Source organism: Panulirus ornatus, chromosome 36 (genome assembly GCF_036320965.1).
Source record: "Panulirus ornatus isolate Po-2019 chromosome 36, ASM3632096v1, whole genome shotgun sequence".
In the NCBI taxonomy this organism is placed as follows: Eukaryota; Metazoa; Arthropoda; class Malacostraca; order Decapoda; family Palinuridae; genus Panulirus; species Panulirus ornatus.
Window position 1 is genome coordinate 8,882,386 of NC_092259.1, and position 18,893 is coordinate 8,901,278.

General features: G+C 35.7%; 1 protein-coding gene across 4 annotated transcripts in view; it reads right to left on the bottom strand.

The window, feature by feature from the left end:
- alpha-Man-Ia (alpha-Mannosidase class I a) overlaps positions 1-18,893 on the bottom strand; it is a 55,947-nt gene that overhangs the window by 35,237 nt on the left and 1,817 nt on the right. For 3 of the 4 annotated variants that reach the window (XM_071683263.1, XM_071683262.1, XM_071683261.1), the window contains exons 2-8: positions 14,409-14,627; positions 11,855-12,034; positions 8,566-8,779; positions 7,109-7,333; positions 5,650-5,933; positions 4,697-4,813; positions 1,658-1,775 (exon numbers count right to left, since the gene is read on the bottom strand). In XM_071683263.1, the coding sequence (XP_071539364.1) occupies positions 1,658-1,775; positions 4,697-4,813; positions 5,650-5,933; positions 7,109-7,333; positions 8,566-8,779; positions 11,855-12,034; positions 14,409-14,627 (1,357 nt within the window). Of the gene's footprint in view, positions 1-1,506; positions 1,776-4,696; positions 4,814-5,649; positions 5,934-7,108; positions 7,334-8,565; positions 8,780-11,854; positions 12,035-14,408; positions 14,628-18,893 lie in introns of those variants that run through there. The other variant, XM_071683260.1, reaches the window with a different exon arrangement.

The window sequence follows — 18,893 nt, forward strand, 5'->3', positions numbered from 1 at the left end:
TACTAATGTTCTTCAATCCTTCATACTCATTTCTAATCCTAAAACATAAAACTGATGGCTAACTTACCTATCAATATCTGATAATCTAACTAGCCTGGCCTAACCAACTCATAGCCCTCGCATCATACACCATACCTATCATTTCCTTACTATGGATATAACATTCATATCTGTCTGCCCTGTCTTCTTTGTACCTATATAATAATCTGTTTATTTAACAGCATTTTTTACGAAAATATTGACTACTTGAAACACGTCATACCCACTGCAGGACATATTCCTCAAACAGAATCCTCTAACTACCCTTGTTTTCACTTAGGTATCCATACAACCCTTCACCCCACATATTTTATCACCTCCCCCTGTATTCATGTCACCCTTAACAAGCACTCTCTCCCAAGATCCACTCTCTCAAATGTTTTTTCTTGTTCTCTCCAGAAAGTAACCTTAATATCCCACCTATCTATCTATACTTCTGATGCCTGTTCCATTCTGGAACTCCCTCAAGAGGTGGCTATGGTGATACTGTTTCCATAATTAATGAACTCTAGTGCCGCTTCTTAACGTTTAGTGCCTCACCCTTAACAGAGCCACTGGCAGAGGGCAAGTCTAGCACAGTTTGCAGAGGCTCAGCACATCTGATACAATATCACCTTACTCTCTTACATGCTGGATGTATTATTGTAACATGTCTCTAATAGATTAACCACTGATTAGCATTCTTCATTTTGTACAAAAGCACTATACGATTATGATCCGTAAAAACTAACATGTGTTTTCCTAACCCACTTACCTACCATTACAAAGCATTTATGCAGCATTAAAATACTGTTAAACCAGTCACAATTAACTCTCATAATCAGTAACCTAATGCTACATATGGGCATCAAACTTCTTTTCATACACCATTTTCTTGTTTATCTAAATTACTTTTGCAATAATTTCTAAGCAAGAGTCCTGATGTTACCCAGGATATTTCTAAAGGCATCAGTAACAAAAAACTGCTCTACCTCCAAAAGCAGGTACATCACACTTGTTTGGAAAGATGTTCTTTGGTGAGACTGTACTCCCACTGATAAAGCCTTGCCCAAGGTGACTTTTGATTCACAAGGTAACCTCTTGCAAGCAGAGACCAGAAACACTAATCCTATATCTCTCATCCCATTTACAATTCTTTCTTTCACACAGCCATCTATAACATTCTGTAAGCCTTATATAGCACTCCTCACTCTATTCCATTTGAACATTCTGCTATGTCACTTTGCTTCACATGCAGTAAAAATGGGATTATCTTGTCTACCTCCACTACCGAAACTCTGTAAAGTATCCACTAACCACTCTCAGTAACAAGAATTAGTCTTCTTTTTAATAATATTCTATGCATTTTTACTATTTTAAAGCAATTATATAAAAATTTTGGATAATTTGCATAAGAACCACTCAACAAAGTGTCTGTTCAATCCCATGAATCTGAGGTTTAAGTGTACATATAAATAATACATTCCATATCACAAATAATTTATTCATAATCTTAATCTAATAATCACATCTGAACTCAACAAGCAAATAATCTACAAAACAAATTCAGTAAATCATATCTACAACAAGAGCATTCACTGGGTTTCATTTTATCTCAACACTGTGCCTATAAACGTACCATGGGCTTTGCGATAGAATTGATTTTTACCATCTATAGGGAGTGGATGTGCTTCTGTATTGAACACCCACTCATCAAGACTCAGGAGCGAATCGTCAGAGAAAATCAAATACAGATACTGTGGAAGCAAGAATAATAAAATTAAGTAACAAAATTCACTTATACTGTAAATTTCAAAATACCATTTATCTGACAATAATTGCAAAGCATTATTTTGTTCTAAAGCTTTTCCAAGTGGTTGAAAAATGTTAAATTTTCAGACAAAGAAGTCAATATTTCTGAATTATGGAAAGACAGATGTGTGAAACCAGAATCCTTAAAAAATATCAAAAAGGAAAATGACTGGACCTACTTAACATGTTTCATTTACAATAAAGCACTTACTAAACAATACTATAAATGGAAGCTGCTTCATGACATATAAGCTGGCAGATGCTTGAGGAAGAAAAATAAGTTAAAAAGAACTGACCAGAGAGAGAGAGAGAGAGAGAGAGAGAGAGAGAGAGAGAGAGAGAGGAGAGAGAGAGAGAGAGAGAGAGAGAGAGAGAGAGAGAGAGAGAGAGAGAGAGAGAGAGAGAGGAATATATATATGAGAGAAGACATTACAAAGTATAAGAGCAGTAAAGTTCTAACAGAAAATTTTTAAGACTACGTGTGCAAGAAGATTGCATGATGGAGCAATTGTTCCTTCCCTAAAGCATGTATGTGCAACCCAAGCTTATATAGGGCAAGACATGAAAAACAAGAAAAACAGATGAATATTCTGTGTAATACAATCATAATTATGAGGATGGCTAGAATAAAGAATCAAGAAGTGAGATTCTTATCTGGTGTGCAAAATCATTAGAAAGGCACAGTGACAAGTCTTTAAGGACGGCATGGACATGTGGAACGTATGGCATAGGATGGGTTGGTGTGGAATATACAAAGTAATTTAGAGGAAAGTACTGAGAGAAGTAGTAGACTGTATATGAAATAACTAGACGAAGATAGAACTAATTAAAGAGAGGGATATTCTAAGTAAAGAGTTAGAGGAATGATTCTGGTTCCAATGCAATGGAAGCACATTGTGTGTGGATGTGATGCAAGTGGAGGTGTAGGTCTTACATGATGAATACAGGAGCAAAGAGAAGTATGAAGTGCTTATGTAAACATGGAAGTCCAAGTTTCCTCTTAACACACTGGCCATGATTTAATGCCATGTATGAATAATTTCAGAAACTGTACTTACCTGACCCATGCCATGAAAAATGGCAATGATAATAGTGATCATCATGACTGGACATGATTTAATGGCATGTATAAATAATTTCAGAAACTGTATGTACTTACTTGACCCATGCCATGAAAAAAGGCAATGATAATAGTGATCATCATCACTATCATGATTGCCATTTTTCATGGCATGGGTCAGGTAAGTACAGTTTCTGAAATTATTTATACATGCCATTAAATCATGTCCAGTGTGCTAAGAGGAAGCTTGGACTTCCATGTTTACATAGGCACTTCATAACATAAACATGTTATTCTAGAATTCCAGTACTAATGGTGTATGAGCCCCTCTGAGTCTAGTATTCACTGGGGCATTTTGGTTCAGGAAATTTTCCTATAAACATTCTAAGAACCTGTACCTCAATGACTGTTTATAAGTGAATCACTGTATTCCCAACCAAATTTCTTTCTATCAGAAATCATCCACTGTTAGAGCTGTATCATCCCTGAAAAGCATATATTTCTCTGCCTCCTACACCATAACGACTTTGCCTTCTTTATTTTCACTTAAATAAATGCTATGGGTCATTAACACTCTGAGGATTCTAAATTGTCAATAGTACATAGCTTAAAAAGACTGTATCTACTGGTATTTCCTGAAACTTGAGGTCCCTCATCAAGAGGAAATATCTCCTTCCTCCTGTTTTCTCTTTATATCCACACTATCATGCAACTCTTACAAAATATTTGGTTATATTTCATCTCTTGGACCTCAATAATCTGGATTTGCCTTCCATGTTCTTCAACCTGCAGGTCTTTTTTATTTACCACTAATCCAAGAGCATTCACATTGTACTTGTGGTGGTACTGACGACTGATGTCCCCCATTTTTTACCACTTAGAAGTTCTCCTTATTTTTTTCTTAATCTTTCTGTGATCAGTTCCTCATAAAACCTCAACTGACTTCTTAAGTGTGGAAAAGCTTCCTAGCCTGATTTAGCACCACCTGGATACTACACTCTATTTCTAATGTAATCTTTACCAGTCTTCCCCTCTTATTTTGTCTATATTTTCAGTTTTGTTTAATCTCATTAACTGCATTTGCCATGTTTACTGCCAACAGTATTTCTCATAACTTAATATTTTCTTTTATATCCTTCTCTTCTGGTTACCGGATACAATCATCTTCCAGTCCAAAACCCATCGACAATTTAAGCTTTTCTGGTCCCTGCTTCACTAACTCCTCTAAGTTTGGTCTTGCCCAAATGCTAGCATTTCTTTGGTAGAGTTTAAGTTGTTATATTTCATGCCTCTGCATTTCACTAACATAAATTCTGAGCTAATCAGGTGATACATAACAAGAAAAACCTAACTACTCAGTGATCAGGTAACATAGAAACAGGGCAAGCAGCTGTGATCCATTATGTATAAAACTTCCTTTTGTAATCATCCAATTTTTACATTTCATTATATTTTCAAGTAACTGAACCTAACAGCATCAACAGAAAATTCGTATGTTATATTCTGACTTTTACGGCAAATAATGCCAGGAAAGTTTAATCAGTACTAAAAAAAAAGTATCTAGACAGACAAAAAAAAATGTGCAAACAAGATGATAACTATACTTCATTCAGTCTCTCAGTCAAAAGGATAAATATTTATAAATAATAGTAAAGACATGATACAGCAGAAAGCTACTGAAGTATATAATAATGACGTGACACAGCAAGAAGCTAAGGAAATACGTAATAATGATACGACCAGGTAAGAAGCTGTTGAAGTACATAATAATGAGACAACACAGCAAGAGGCTACAAATGTTTATACCTTGAAAGTTTCTGCAAATATGAAGCTTTGTTGAACATCATCCTTCTGTGGGTTTTCCATATACACATTTTGGATACCACTGTATCCAGCCTCAGATCGACAGTGTTTCTCAAGAGCCTGAAAAAGGAAATATGTTGAATTTGCTTTTAAAAATTATTATAATTCATGGAATCAAACCTAATACATTTTCACACTTAGACTATGGTATCCATCCCATAAAAAAATATCCAAATCTTTCAACAACCTTATCAAAAAAGTTTCAATCTTGTCAAAAAGTTAAGAGGATCCATTAAGTACGGCTCCCCAGTCTTTTTCATACACAACTCTAATATTCATGATATATCTCCATCACAACCCTAGGCATCAGTCATGGTTCAATGGAATTCCTCTACCTGTCTGATAAATTCTTATAAACAGCTACTACTAAAAATCGTGTTTTGTTTTCTAATCTTAGGGATGGAAATAGGTATGATCAATGACGATTATAAACTGAGCTATACAAACTGTATCTCTCTCTCCTACATATTCACCATTTCCCGCATTAGCGAGGTAGCACTAAGGACAGAGGACTGAGCCTTATAGGGAATATCCTCCTTGGCAAGAGTATGTGCAGAACACATACCTTGCCTGAAAGAAAAAAACCAATATCTTGTATTTGGTTTGCATTTTCTCTCAGGTAAGTGCAGAATGAGGATCACATTCAAGTGGGATGTAGAGTTCTTCAGAATCAGCAATATGTAATTATACACTTATTTGTGTGACAATCTCAGCTGGTACAGGCAAGCTGAATTTTAGTCTATTTCAGATTCAACTCCATAAACCCATGTAACAATAAAAAAATATTTCTACATAAACAAAAATCTTATGTCCTTAATAAATAATACCATCCACACCTAGGTTCTGGACAATCAAGACAATGGTTATCCAGGACACAAAAGCAAGATGAAACATACCAAAACAGCATTCCATGCCCATTCTCGGTATTTTGGATCCTTAGTGAACCTCCACATATAGAACCAAGTCTCTATGACCTCTGGTCTTAGGATGTAGTACTTCTCTGATGATTTTAGTGCTCGTGCTTCAATTCCTTCTGAAAACCGGAAACTTTCCGGACCAAGACCAGTAGGAGTACGAGCATATGACTCATGGCATGTGTTTGCTAAACCCTCAGCAATGTCCATATGAGTTGAGGATACTTGACTTTCAATTTTCTTAGCACCCAAGGCATACATACCACCTGAAAATGAGTCGTGAATTGGATTATGGATTTGATCACACAAACATCTACACATCTTGACAACATATAACAATTATAACTTTTTTTCATTCTTGATGGCAATCATGAGTTAGTGAGGTGGCACAAGCTAGCCATCTAGGAGGAAAAGTAAAATAACAGGCATGAGAAGAAAAAAAAAGGAGGGGATAACCGGTGTTACTCAAGTAATTGTTAATCAGCTTCTTAAAACTAGAGAGGTTACAGGATGAGGGAAAGCAAAATAACAGACAAGAATTCTACAGCTTCCCTGTAAGAATTTTTGTTATATTACCCAGAGAGAGACAAGAAGCAGTGTGCATGTTCACCTCAACTCAGAGCTCACAGCCATAAATAGTGCTGTGTTAAATTGTGTCAGTATTTTTTGACTTTATCATAAATTTGCAAGTTCCATCATTAGTGGTGCATGTAGTAATAAGTTTGAGGCAACTGGTCAACTGAAAAAACACTTTTGGACATACATGAATGAAGGAGACTCAATTTTTGTCAAAAAAACAGCTTTTTTCACCAGAAAAATAGCTCCCATGAAAACCTTTAAAGGAATCTTTCTTGATATCTCCCAAAATTTTTTTTTAATTCCTGCTAATATTACAACTACTCAGTGAAAAGGTATATAAGAAACTATACATGCTACCAAACTCTACATAGAGTAACAGCAAACAGGTTAGAGAGAGGAAACTATACATTATGTTCATTTCAAATTTTCTACATCTACCTTAAGCCAAAGGATGCTTAAGGCAATGATTTATACACTCAAACTTCATATCTTTCTTGAGGTTTAGCTGCCCCTAGATCTAAAGGTAATCATTCACTATACTCAGTCTTGTCCGATTCTTCTCTGGATTCCCATGTTTAACAAATAAGATTAAGTTTTATCATCTTTCTTTTTTTTAAACTATTCGCCATTTCCCGCGTTAGCAAGTTAGCGTTAAGAACAGAGGACTGGTCCTCTGAGGGAATATCCTCACCTGGCCCCCCTCTGTTCCTTCTTTTGGAAAATTAAAAAAAAAACGAGAGGGGAGGATTTTCAGCCCCCTGCTCCCTCCCCTTTTAGTCGCCTTCTACGACACGCAGGGAATACGTGGGAAGTATTCTTAATCCCCTATCCCCAGTTTTATCATACTTGATGTAATTCTTACCAGAGAAGCAAGCCAAATGATCCATTTTGTGCTCTAAACGATTAAACTTGCTTTCAGCTATATAGGTAAGCCCGGAGTTAGACTTCAAAACCAAACGGTTGGTAATAACTCCAATAGCTTCCTCGTACATCTCTCGAGCCACTTCATCTTTTCCGCCAGACTGTATGTAAGCCTTTATTAGGTATTCATAGAAGCTGTCACCAAGTGCTCCGATGGATGTATGACCTGAAATACAGCACAGAAAAAAAAAATATATGACACACATCAAAAACATTGCCACAGAAAAGTCATGTGAACATCTGAGAAAGCATTTGCTCAGCAGAGGGATAAAACAAACAGAAAAATTATGTACATCCATAAGGATTCACGTCTTCACCCACCATAAAACATGCAAGGCCACCAGATGCTCATCCACAGCAACATGATGATCATATTGTAACCTGCCCAGACCTAAAATGTCACTTTGTAAAAATTAAATGAAATGTGCCTTAGCTTTTTTTTTCCAAGAATCAAAATATGGTTCATTAATGGAGAAAGAAGAGGAAGCCAAGAAGTAAGAATAAATGGACAAGTATATGGCTCTAACTACATAAAAATGGTTCTTCATCCTTTAAAACCTTTAGCTTTCATCCAAGAAGTGAGCCATATAAGCATCTGAGAGGATACCCACATAAAGATGGAAATCAAAAGAAAATCCCTTTAATGTAGTGACCTGTTCTGTGTGGTTCCTAGAATGTTACATTTGCTTTTGATAGGGTGGATAAACTGGTATATGAGGTGTGGTTTCAAGATGAGCAAATGAATTGTTTACTGAGGATACTTGAGGATTCCTTTTCTTGTCTAAATGTGGTAACAGTTAGTGTTGAGAGCATATAGTTTGTTCATTGCTTTGGTGTGGAGAGTGGATACCATGGTTGTGTCATAAGTAATGCCAAAAAAAAATTGGAGTTTTATTAAACATGAGCAACTGTTAATTCTCTGTGAAATGGGAGGGTGCAGGTTGGATTTATATCTGTCTGGCTTTAATAGGGTGATGGAAGACATCTCTGGAGATGCAGACATTCTGTTTTGAGTGGGCCACTGTTCCAATTGTGTGATGTAATGATGTACATTTGCTGATGCTTACAAAGTGTCATGGCGCTATTATGTGACTGCAAGGTCATCTGCACAAGCAATATGTAATACATATATACAAAACTAACAATAGCATTGGCTTACATTATCTGCATGACTTTTTGCTCTTAATAAATTCATCAACTAGACTTTTACTATGCGACTGTCATTTTCTTAACACCTAAAACTTCATTTATTTTAGTCAAAATAACAAATATAGTCACCACAAACTCTTCATGTTACAACTTATTTATGAAGAAAACTGGTTTCAGGCCTGGAAAATTACTATGATCAGTTAATGTAAATACAGCATCTACATAGGCAAGATAAAATCTAATACATACGTTGGCCCCATTTCCCAGTCTTAGGATTCATGTAGTTTGGATAAAGACCATCTGGACGATCTGTCTTTCTTATGACATCACGAATCCTCATAACCTTTTCAGTAAATACTGGATCACCAGAAATATCAGATAAGTAAACAAACTCAAGATGTAAGGTTCCAAATTCTGATAGAATACTTGAACCACCACTTGCCCAAGCATAGTTCTTTGCAACCTGAAATGAAAACACCACTCAGTACAAGTGTCATAACGAAGCAAATAAAAAAATCCTGTCATTAACAGTGAGTATATCAATAAAGACAGATGAAAGAATAAGAATAATGACATCAGTTGATGGCATGCACAAGCTGGCCCCACTATAAGCAATATGATCAAGAGAATCCTTTTTTTTCCCATAGGAACTTACATCTAAAGACTAGTTTTATTCTTTGCTACCTTACACAGAATAACTTCTGTAATAAAAGACAAAATAAGTTGATAAATGGTGCAGTAAAGAACATGTACATATATAAATGTTTTCAATGATGTGGATACGAGGAGACAAAATATGATTCAAATATCTCCTAAGAGTCATAAAAGGCACCGAAGAGGGTTGGGAACAAATTCCAGGCTGGAAATACTCCCATTCTTTATCATCACTTTCCAAAAGAAAAACAGAAAAAGCAGGAAATGCACCCCTCCATTCTCACCATTTTCCAAAAGAAAAAAAAAAAGGAAAAGCAGCCTAGTCGGAACTTTACCTTAAGGCTAGGTCTTTCTGCAAGTTATCATTCTCAATACCCTTAGGTTGGAAAAGGGGGAGAAAGGCAAAACAATACAGAAAATGGAAAATGGTGAAAGAAACTTCAGCTTGTCAGCATCTGGAATGTATAAAATGCTGTCATTCCAGATTCAAACTTCTTTCTTTCTTTCATACTTGCTCTATTTCTTGCATAAGCATGGCAGCATCTGGAACAGATGATTGAGCCATAGAGAGGGAGAAAAAAGTCAACCTTACACCATTAAAAATAAGATTTGAAATAACACATTCATCATAAAAGTGTTATACAAAGTTATCATCAATGTCTAATATTTCATAAAAATGGTGATCTTAGTGTGCTCTCTCCTTCCTGTATCTCTTAGCATTTGGTATTTAGTAAACAAATCTGTGGACTACTATCTGTTAAATCTTATGACTTTGGGCTGAAAATGTCACAAATCAGGAAAGTTTGTAAACATTACATCAGAAAAGACTAACACTCATAACCACCCAGTTCACCTATGATGTGGGTCCCAAGGGCCATGCTAGGTTGCCTAGAGTGATAACAGCATTCCTCCAAACAAATAACCATTCCTTAGGAATTCATTTGCTTTACTTGCTCATGCCCTACATGGTCTACTTTCTCCTCTTCTCATCTCTGTCTATGCTATCATAACTCATCCCTACAAAACTCTCCACAACAATATACTCTGAATGTCCACATCTTCCACGTACACCATGTACATGCAAGGATTAAGATTGCCCAAAAGGTTTTGATAAAGCCATAATCCTGGTCCAGTTCCAATTAGATTCCTTACAGAATTCTGTTTACATATTATCATGCCATGAAACAAGAAATCATATTTCTCAAGGCTGCTATGAATTACTTGAACAAAATTATTTGAATACAAAGTGTAAACTATTCAACACATTCAAAATCTCGACTACTTTTCAAATAATGAAAGCTCAGTTGAGTCAAAGGATAGGTGTGGGCGAATAGGCCGTGGAAGCAATGAAGAGTGTGTGGAAAGATAAGTCACTGTTTGGGAGGGCAAAGATGGGTATGTTTGATGGTACTGTGGTCCCATTGATGTATGGATGCTAGGCATGAGTTACAGAAGAGAATGTACAGAAGAGAGTGAATATGTTGTAGGTTAAATGTTTGAGGACATCATGTGGCATGAAGAGGGTTGATTGTGTTTCAGGTGATAACCCGAGAGAAACATGGAAATGAGAAGAGCATGATTGAGAGTGCCGAGGAGGGTGCGCTGAAATGGTTTGGACATAGGAAGAGAATGAGAGAGGAAAGGTTAACAAACATTATATGAGTTAGAAGTGGAGGGAACAAGAAGAGGTTGACTGAAATGGAAATGGAAGAATGGAATGAATAAGATTCTGAGTTCTCTAGACCTGAAAATGCAGAAAGGTGAAAAGTGTGCAAGGAATAGAGTGAACCAGAGCTATGGTATTCAGGGTGCAATGTAATGTCTATGGACTGAACCAGGGCATATGAAGAAACCAGAGAAATGTCTGTGGGGCCTGACTGTGAATAGGGGGCTGTGGTTTTGGCACATTATACATGACAGCTAAAGAATGGAGGCAAGCGAATTAAGCATATTTTGTGTGTCTTCAGGTAATACCTTGCAAACATAAGAAATGGTGAGCAAGTATGAAGTAAAAATATACATACTGCTTCACCAAAACAAACACAGAAAGAGTTATATGTATAACAACTGTAATACATTCAATAAGACAATACTTATAATAATTCACCGAAACAAAAAGCCTTACTGCCTTGCAACTGCTTTCTGGGGACAGTATCTTTGATAGCTGCCCAAATCAGTACCATCAGTTCAGTTTTCCTTGGGAAACTGGAGCAACAAGAATATTGTTGTGCTTCTTTTCATGGCTTTGATTGGATGGACTATCTATACAAAATGCACTGTTCTGAGAAGCAAAAAATCTAAGTAAAGACGTAAGGGATGCAAAATTTATATTTGACTATTGTAGCAGGTCAGCGGTCCTACAGGCATCACTTTGATGCATCCAAAAGCACATATAATTTACTTAGGAAGCCAAAGAAATAAGAGCGTCAATTTTTTCTATCTTTTTATCAAACTTAGTCACTGTCTCCCGCATTAACGAGGTAGTGCAAGGAAACAAATGAAAGAATTGGTCCAACCCACCCACATACACAGAAACGCCCACACCCGCACATATACATACCTATACATTTCAACATATTCATACATATACATACACAGACATATACTTATATACACATGTACATATTCATACTTGCGGCCTTCATCCATTTCTGTCGCCACCCTGCCACTCATGAAACAGCACCCCCAACCCCGCACGTGCGCAAGGTAGTGCTAGGAAAGAGCATCAAATGTACATATAAAAAATCAAACATGGACAAATTAGTAATATCTGGTGTAAATGAAAGTTTGATAGTTTAAAACAACTCCCAGTGTCTACTCATGAAAACATCAGTTGTATATATGTACATGGAAGACTTAAAGAGAAATTTTGAGACTATCTTACCCCAGTGGCAACATTAATCAAAGCATATGGTATCCCAGTAGGAGTGTCAAAGGCTGGCAGGAGTTTTCGGGCTATATGTAGTGCACGGTCACGGAACAGTGGATCACCAGTCAAGGAATAGACTGACAGAAGACCTCCAACAAATCGAATGTTCGTCTCAAATACAGACATTTCTGATCTCTGAAATTCAAAACACAACACTAATATATACAGTATGTAAATAATTCACCAATGTTCAAACCAAACAATGATGTGGTCATTCTAACAGAATTAAAAGAAATTGTTGCGGTACAAATTCAAGATGTATCAAATTCAGAAATCGCTGCTTTTAAGGGAAATTCCTGGAGCTAATGGTTTTCCAAGCAATAAAGCCATGTGTTTTTTGTTCATTAGTTAATTGTCTTTTCCATTACAGTACTTAACCTTCTGCTGCAGCATTCTTAATATCTAAAACATAATCTGTATGCACAGTATCTCCAGGTATTCTAAAAACAGTATCTCAATAAGTTTATTACCATAAACTTGAACATAATTATTTAAATAAAATGATTTGCATCTCAATTGGATAAAGCAACGCATATGTCTGTTACATGCCATTCAACTTTGACTGCCTCAATGCTATGTACTCGAGGAATACTCATAGACATATGCAGTGAGACGTGGGTAGCGTTTTTGTCACAAACACACATGCTTACTAAGGCATAACATCAAAAATATCTATGATCTTGTAGTGTTACAGCTTCAAAATCTATTACACTATGTTAGGCAAAATTCTAAAAGGCCTTCTTAACATCTCTACACATACTGACCACAGTATGGAAAAATATTAAGCTGTAGCATCTAATAACAATGTGTTGGATGCCACTACAAACATTAATGGTTGTCAACTTCATCTCAAGGTAGAGGTAGCTAATTCAAGAGTTTTAACCATATATGTACTGGTCACACTGAAGAGGAAGATAAATGTCAGTTCATACACATACAAATTACTGGGATGGGGGAATGAAAACATTGCTAACACATTTTCTACATATTGTAAATGGCAACTAAGAATCAGAACAGAATGTGAAAGATCTCTGATGATTTTCAAACTCAGTAATTTCACCCACTATAAAGGGCAAGTGTCAGCATACGGCAAAATTCCAGTGGTAACAAAAATACATAATTCAAACTATCATCTTATTCTGAGTAGGCAATAGTTCCTCTGTTGTGTTTGGCGAGGGAATAAAATAATCAATCCAAAGTCTTTTACACCTCAAATATGATGGTGATAATGTTTGTCTCCTTTTCTAAGGCAATTCTTATTCTTCACTTCCCTATAACGGAATAACTGAAATCAATCTGCATCAATAAGTATGAATTTTCAGTGGCTAATGACAAAATGTGATTTCTGGTATCATAAGCAAATAATGATATATAACAATAGTTTGCTTTTGCATCATGTTTTCTATGACAATGAGAAACAATACAGATGAAGGTACAGTTCCTTGATGACTTATCTTTCTACCATGGAATCACCAAAAACTCCAAATGAATGATCTACTGACTCCTCTGTTCTTACAAACTTAAGAAACAGTACTTATCTTGTCCAATAGCTCTATACTTGCTGAGACTCATACCAGAAAATTATGAACTACCGGAGGTAGTGCAGAATAGTAATACCCATGTATGTTTCTATTGCTGGTTGTACATATACATGTCCAAATAGAATATTCTTTATAAAATCTTCAAAAACTAAGAGAAGCAGACTAGAATATTCCTATCAAATACACACAAAGGACTTATTTGAAGTGCTTAAAGTCTCTTTGAAGAAAAAGCTTTTAACATCCTAGCCGTAAACCATCCTCAAATATTTATCCAAGCCATGGTTGCAAGTACTTATTTCACCACATTTCCTAACCTCACATCATACTGTTGACAAAGTATGGCTATAATGCAAGTGAACACACTTTACCAACACAAAACATAGCTATCTACAAGTCCACTGATATCCAGACTGTAAAGAATACTTTCTACTTAATTTTTAAAGTACAGCTCCAAACTGTAAGGATCCTCCATTACTCTCTTAATTCTAAAATCCAACTTCTACTTTAAAAAAATACATATATTTATATATACAACACATCCTTTAATGTCAGATGCATATTAATAAAAGAGCTGACATTCCTGATGCTGTTTCCCACTTTCTGTGAGTAACATCCCCTGCCAATAAGAGCGAGCTCATTAAAGGGTCATTACATAACAAGTTACTAGCTGTATAATCAGCGTAACAAATAATGCTATACTATCCTTCCTTGATTCACATCTTACAAGTAAAGGTTATGGTAATATACTGGTTATGTAATGTACTTATCTAAACATGGTGCCTCCAAGGTATATTATTACTGAAGTAAAAACTTACTATAATAAACTTACCACCCTTTCCATCCAAAATATATTTCCTGAATACAAAATATTTCAAAGTAAAATATACTCTCCCACATTCATTAACCCTAAGTTCATGATTTTAATCACAATACAATAATTAACACTGAATACTTATAAAAAAACATACCAACTGATTAAAGTCTAGATGGTACTGAATCCATGAACGACCTTCATTGAATTCTTCCATGCATCCCATAATGTAGAGCGTGTCTAGCGCATCTACAATTGTAGCCCCCATGTCCTGTCTTCCAAAGATTCCTGCTGTGTGACCTCGCTTGCTTACTGGACGTAGTTCATTCTTACCCCATGCATATGTCTTGTAACCTCGCCAGGCATGAAGTACCATCTGAAAAATAACTAACATTAGTCAAGTACAGCATCTAACATAAACAAACAAAGAAGTATCTAAAATAACAAAAGTTCTCCATTTCTATTTCCTTAATGTTAACTGTGAATTATGTACTTAAAAATCAAAATCTTTCAATCAAAATCTTTCTTGTAACATTCCTACTTCAATTCTGCAGTAGACTGATTCACAATATAAGAAGCAAGCAAAGTCCACTTTAAAAAAAATTTCTATGGTAAATCACTAAATCATACATGTAATAATTGTATCATCTTATACAGGTATCTCTTACTAATGCATCTTTTGCCATATAGTGAACAAAATGTAAGTTTTGAAGGAAGAAAGTAGTTTTTCCGCCATAAGCAGAGCCCTATAAGAATTTGAGAGAACATTTGTTTAAGAGGGGGTTAAAACACACAGTGTAAAATGGAAGGCGGAGAAATCCAGACCAAACGCCTCTTTCTTCAAAACTTTTTCGCCCATTCATCTCCTGGTCAAAACTATCAAAACCATTGCAGTCTTCTGATTGAGGAGGCACTACCTTTGTTTTCATAGGGTGTCTGAGGTACATTTTCTTCAATGGTATGGGCTACACCAAGCCAATACAGCTGTTCATTCTCTCCTCAAGGCTGGATGATAAATGGGTACCTGGATTAGGTAGGGGTGTGTATAGGTATACAAACAAAACAGTACAACATAATTTAAAGGCTGGGCTAGTCGAGCATAAAACTCTCTCTCAAAAACACACATGTACTCCTCCCCTTCAGGTAGATCACTTGAATCTATCAGGGAAAATTTGATGAACAAGGAAACAATGTAAAACCTTACCTACTTCCCCTAATAGCAAATTTACCTGATTTATGATGTAATCTAAAAAATGTGTGAGCTCTGTGTCTTCATTCTTATTTAGATGCTGGAAGATTTGGTCAGCATGCGAGTTCCTTTCTGGTAGCTTGATTCAGTCTACCATAGATCAACTTCATCAATATGGTGAAACATTTCAAGATATCAATAGGACCTAAGAAAACCTTACCTAACATCCTCTAGCTTTCATTTATTTACCTTATTTTCGATACTGAGCAAAAATGTTACCAGTATGGCTATGGTCATATTTTGATATACTCTTACCACAGGGCAGAAACAAGCAAGTGAGACATTATCAACAACACACATGTTAATGATAACTTTGAAAAGTAAAGTAAATCTTGGCTTCTAAGGGAATTTAAACGAGATTTTCACAGGTTCTGTTAATTTTTAGAAATCTCACCTACATTTACAATAATTAAGCTCACATTTTTCCCTGCACTTCACAGCCTTCCTCATTATTGCCATATTTTCATCAAAAAACCAAGTAAACTACACTGAAAACTAACTTGATTTAAGAGGGATTTTGTTGTGCACTACACACTGACACTAACTTTGATTACCGTGTGATTTTGTTCCGCAATTGTAGTAGCTATGCTTAGACACTAGAATACAACTTGCAGAGTTTGAACTGGAACATCACATTTCACCTTACATCAAAGAAAACAACAGCAATAAGGATTGAGAATATTGAGGAAAATTTTGGAATCAATTAAAAGCAAGCGTAAGTGGAACATAAAAAATCAACCTATAAACACCTCACTTACCTAACCCATCCCCAATGTTTATTTTTCACGTCATGAAAAATGATTTCACTGTTATGATCACTACTTGCAAGGTATTGTTGCACAGTTTATGTTTATGTAAGCATGTTTGGATTCCACTGTATATTTACCATGTGATGGTCCACAGCAGACAGTAACGCATTTCAAGAATAATATCAAAATATATGGTAAATCTCAGCCAAGTATAGTTCTCACAGATTCCACCAACTGACATTTAATTGAATATTATAGTAACAATATACCAACAATTGGCATGTGATATCATTAGGTCTAGTATGTGATGGAATCCATTTGTGTTTATATGAATCTAAATTCATTTTGACCAACTGGGCCTGAACATGCAGGAGAGTGAGAGGTAGGCAAGAATTAGAATGAATTGGAGCAATGTGGTATATTGGGGTCAATGTGCTGACAATAGACTGAACCAGGGTAAGTGAAACGTCTAGGGTAAACAATGGAAAGGTCTGTGGGGCCTGAATGTGGATAAGGAGCTGTGGTTTGTGCATTACACATGACAGCTAGCTATTAAGTGTGAATGAATGTGGCCTTTTTTTTTTGTCTTACTGGCGCTACCTAGCTGACCCAGGGGTGGCGATGCTGTTACCTGTGTGGCGGGGTGGCGCTGGGAACGGATGAAGGCAATCACATGTAAATATGTACATGTGTATATATGTATATGTCTGTGTATGTGTAAAAATATATATGTATATGTTGATATGTGTATGTATATGCACATGCATGTGCGTATATGTATATACATGAGTATATGAGTGGATGGGTCTTTCTTTGTCGGTTTCCTAGAGCTACCTGGCAGACAATGGAAGCAGTGATCAAGTATAATAATAATAAAAAATGAATCTTAAACCTATTATTCATAATAAAAGATAAAGTAATAAACGGCTGCATAAATACATTAGGAAAGGCATTCCCAGGTACTGTCGATTTTTTTTTGCAAAGGAAAGGCTTTCACAAGTTCTGTTGATTTTTTACAAGTTTTGCATCTACTTTTACCTTAACAACATTTCCCTGATATTGATATCCCTCTCCACTAATGGCCTATCTAACAGTACTGAATGAAATATTATGAATAGATCATGTACTGTAAAATACTACCTAAAGAAAAAAAAGACGTTATACACAAAAAGAAAATACAACTTTAAATGCGAGAACTATTTACAACACATTACTCGAAACCATCAGAAACACTATGGGGTACACAGCATAGATATTTTAGAAAACTTTGAACATGTATTTACAAAATTATACAAGACTAATCAGGCTGTATTATCTATGTGGCAATGGTCCATGGCTTTCACAAACTTGGTCAACCAACTCATTAGCCTTGGACAGCCTGGGGTGTGGGGTTAGAAAAGTCCCAAAAACTACTTTAAGGTAACTCCAAGGTCCCATAATTTCTTATTCTATTCCCTACACACTAAACTACCGCTGCGTAACAAAATCAATTAACATTTAAAGGTAGTTTTGGTGTGCAAGTTCACTGGTAATATAATAGCACCTCATTCATCAAACAAAATTATCATTCTGCCTTCATGATTTTTTCATTTCTGGCACCAAACCAACTGGCCTAAGTAGTCATATCTCTAAATCAAATAAGAAGATAACCTAACTAAGGTATATAATTATGTTGCCATCATCTTCTATTAGTTAACTTTATAAATCCACATACTGGCAATCAGAATGTAATACTTTTCTTCTCCAGGAGTGAATCAATAAATTAAATATCTTTTTTTATCATACTTTGTCAATGTCTCTTGCATTAGCAAGGTAGCACAAGGAAACAGACAAGAGAATGGCCTAACCCACCCACATACACATGTATATACATACACGCCCACACACGCACATATATATACACCTATACATTTTAATGTATACATACATATACAAATACATATATACATATACAAATCAAACATTATACTAATAAAGGGAATCTAAATAATCATCTTAACTGGGCACAACAAAAGTACAAATATTCACCAACAACTTGGAGGTTATGTAGTGTTATTTTGCCATGATATTCAAGAAAAATATATGGTCAGTGGTGGGTAAAGCATTGTTATACCAAATTTTTTTGGTTTAAAGACCAGTTTAGGTTCACTACTCTATATGCAATGGAATCTATCTGGCAATATTCTGCAATGGTGATGAAGTATTGAAAACAGAATAAGACTAGCATATTACATTATATTCTATGAAGATCATCATACATATGGGGATAATGTAAAAATAGATGAAACACCTTCAGAAATTATGAAAAACCTAAGAAAAACTACCCCAAGTTCCCTTCATAACTGAGTCATCTTAATTTGTAATGTTTTACTCAAAATATACCAATATAAATATCTTGTTTTCCCCATAACACTTGTAGAATAAGGAGAGGGCAGCAACATTACAGTGTAGAGGGTGGTGAGGATGAGAAGAGAAACCTTGAATATTAATGTTAACAACCTTTTGATTCCATTATGGGTCATAACGAAGTGATGCAAGAGGTACCCTACATGTGCAAGCAGTAATCCATACTGGGGCAAATAAGACCCCTGTCAAGATAGTAAACAGCTGCTCAAAAGAGAAATAATTATGGCAACTATACCAC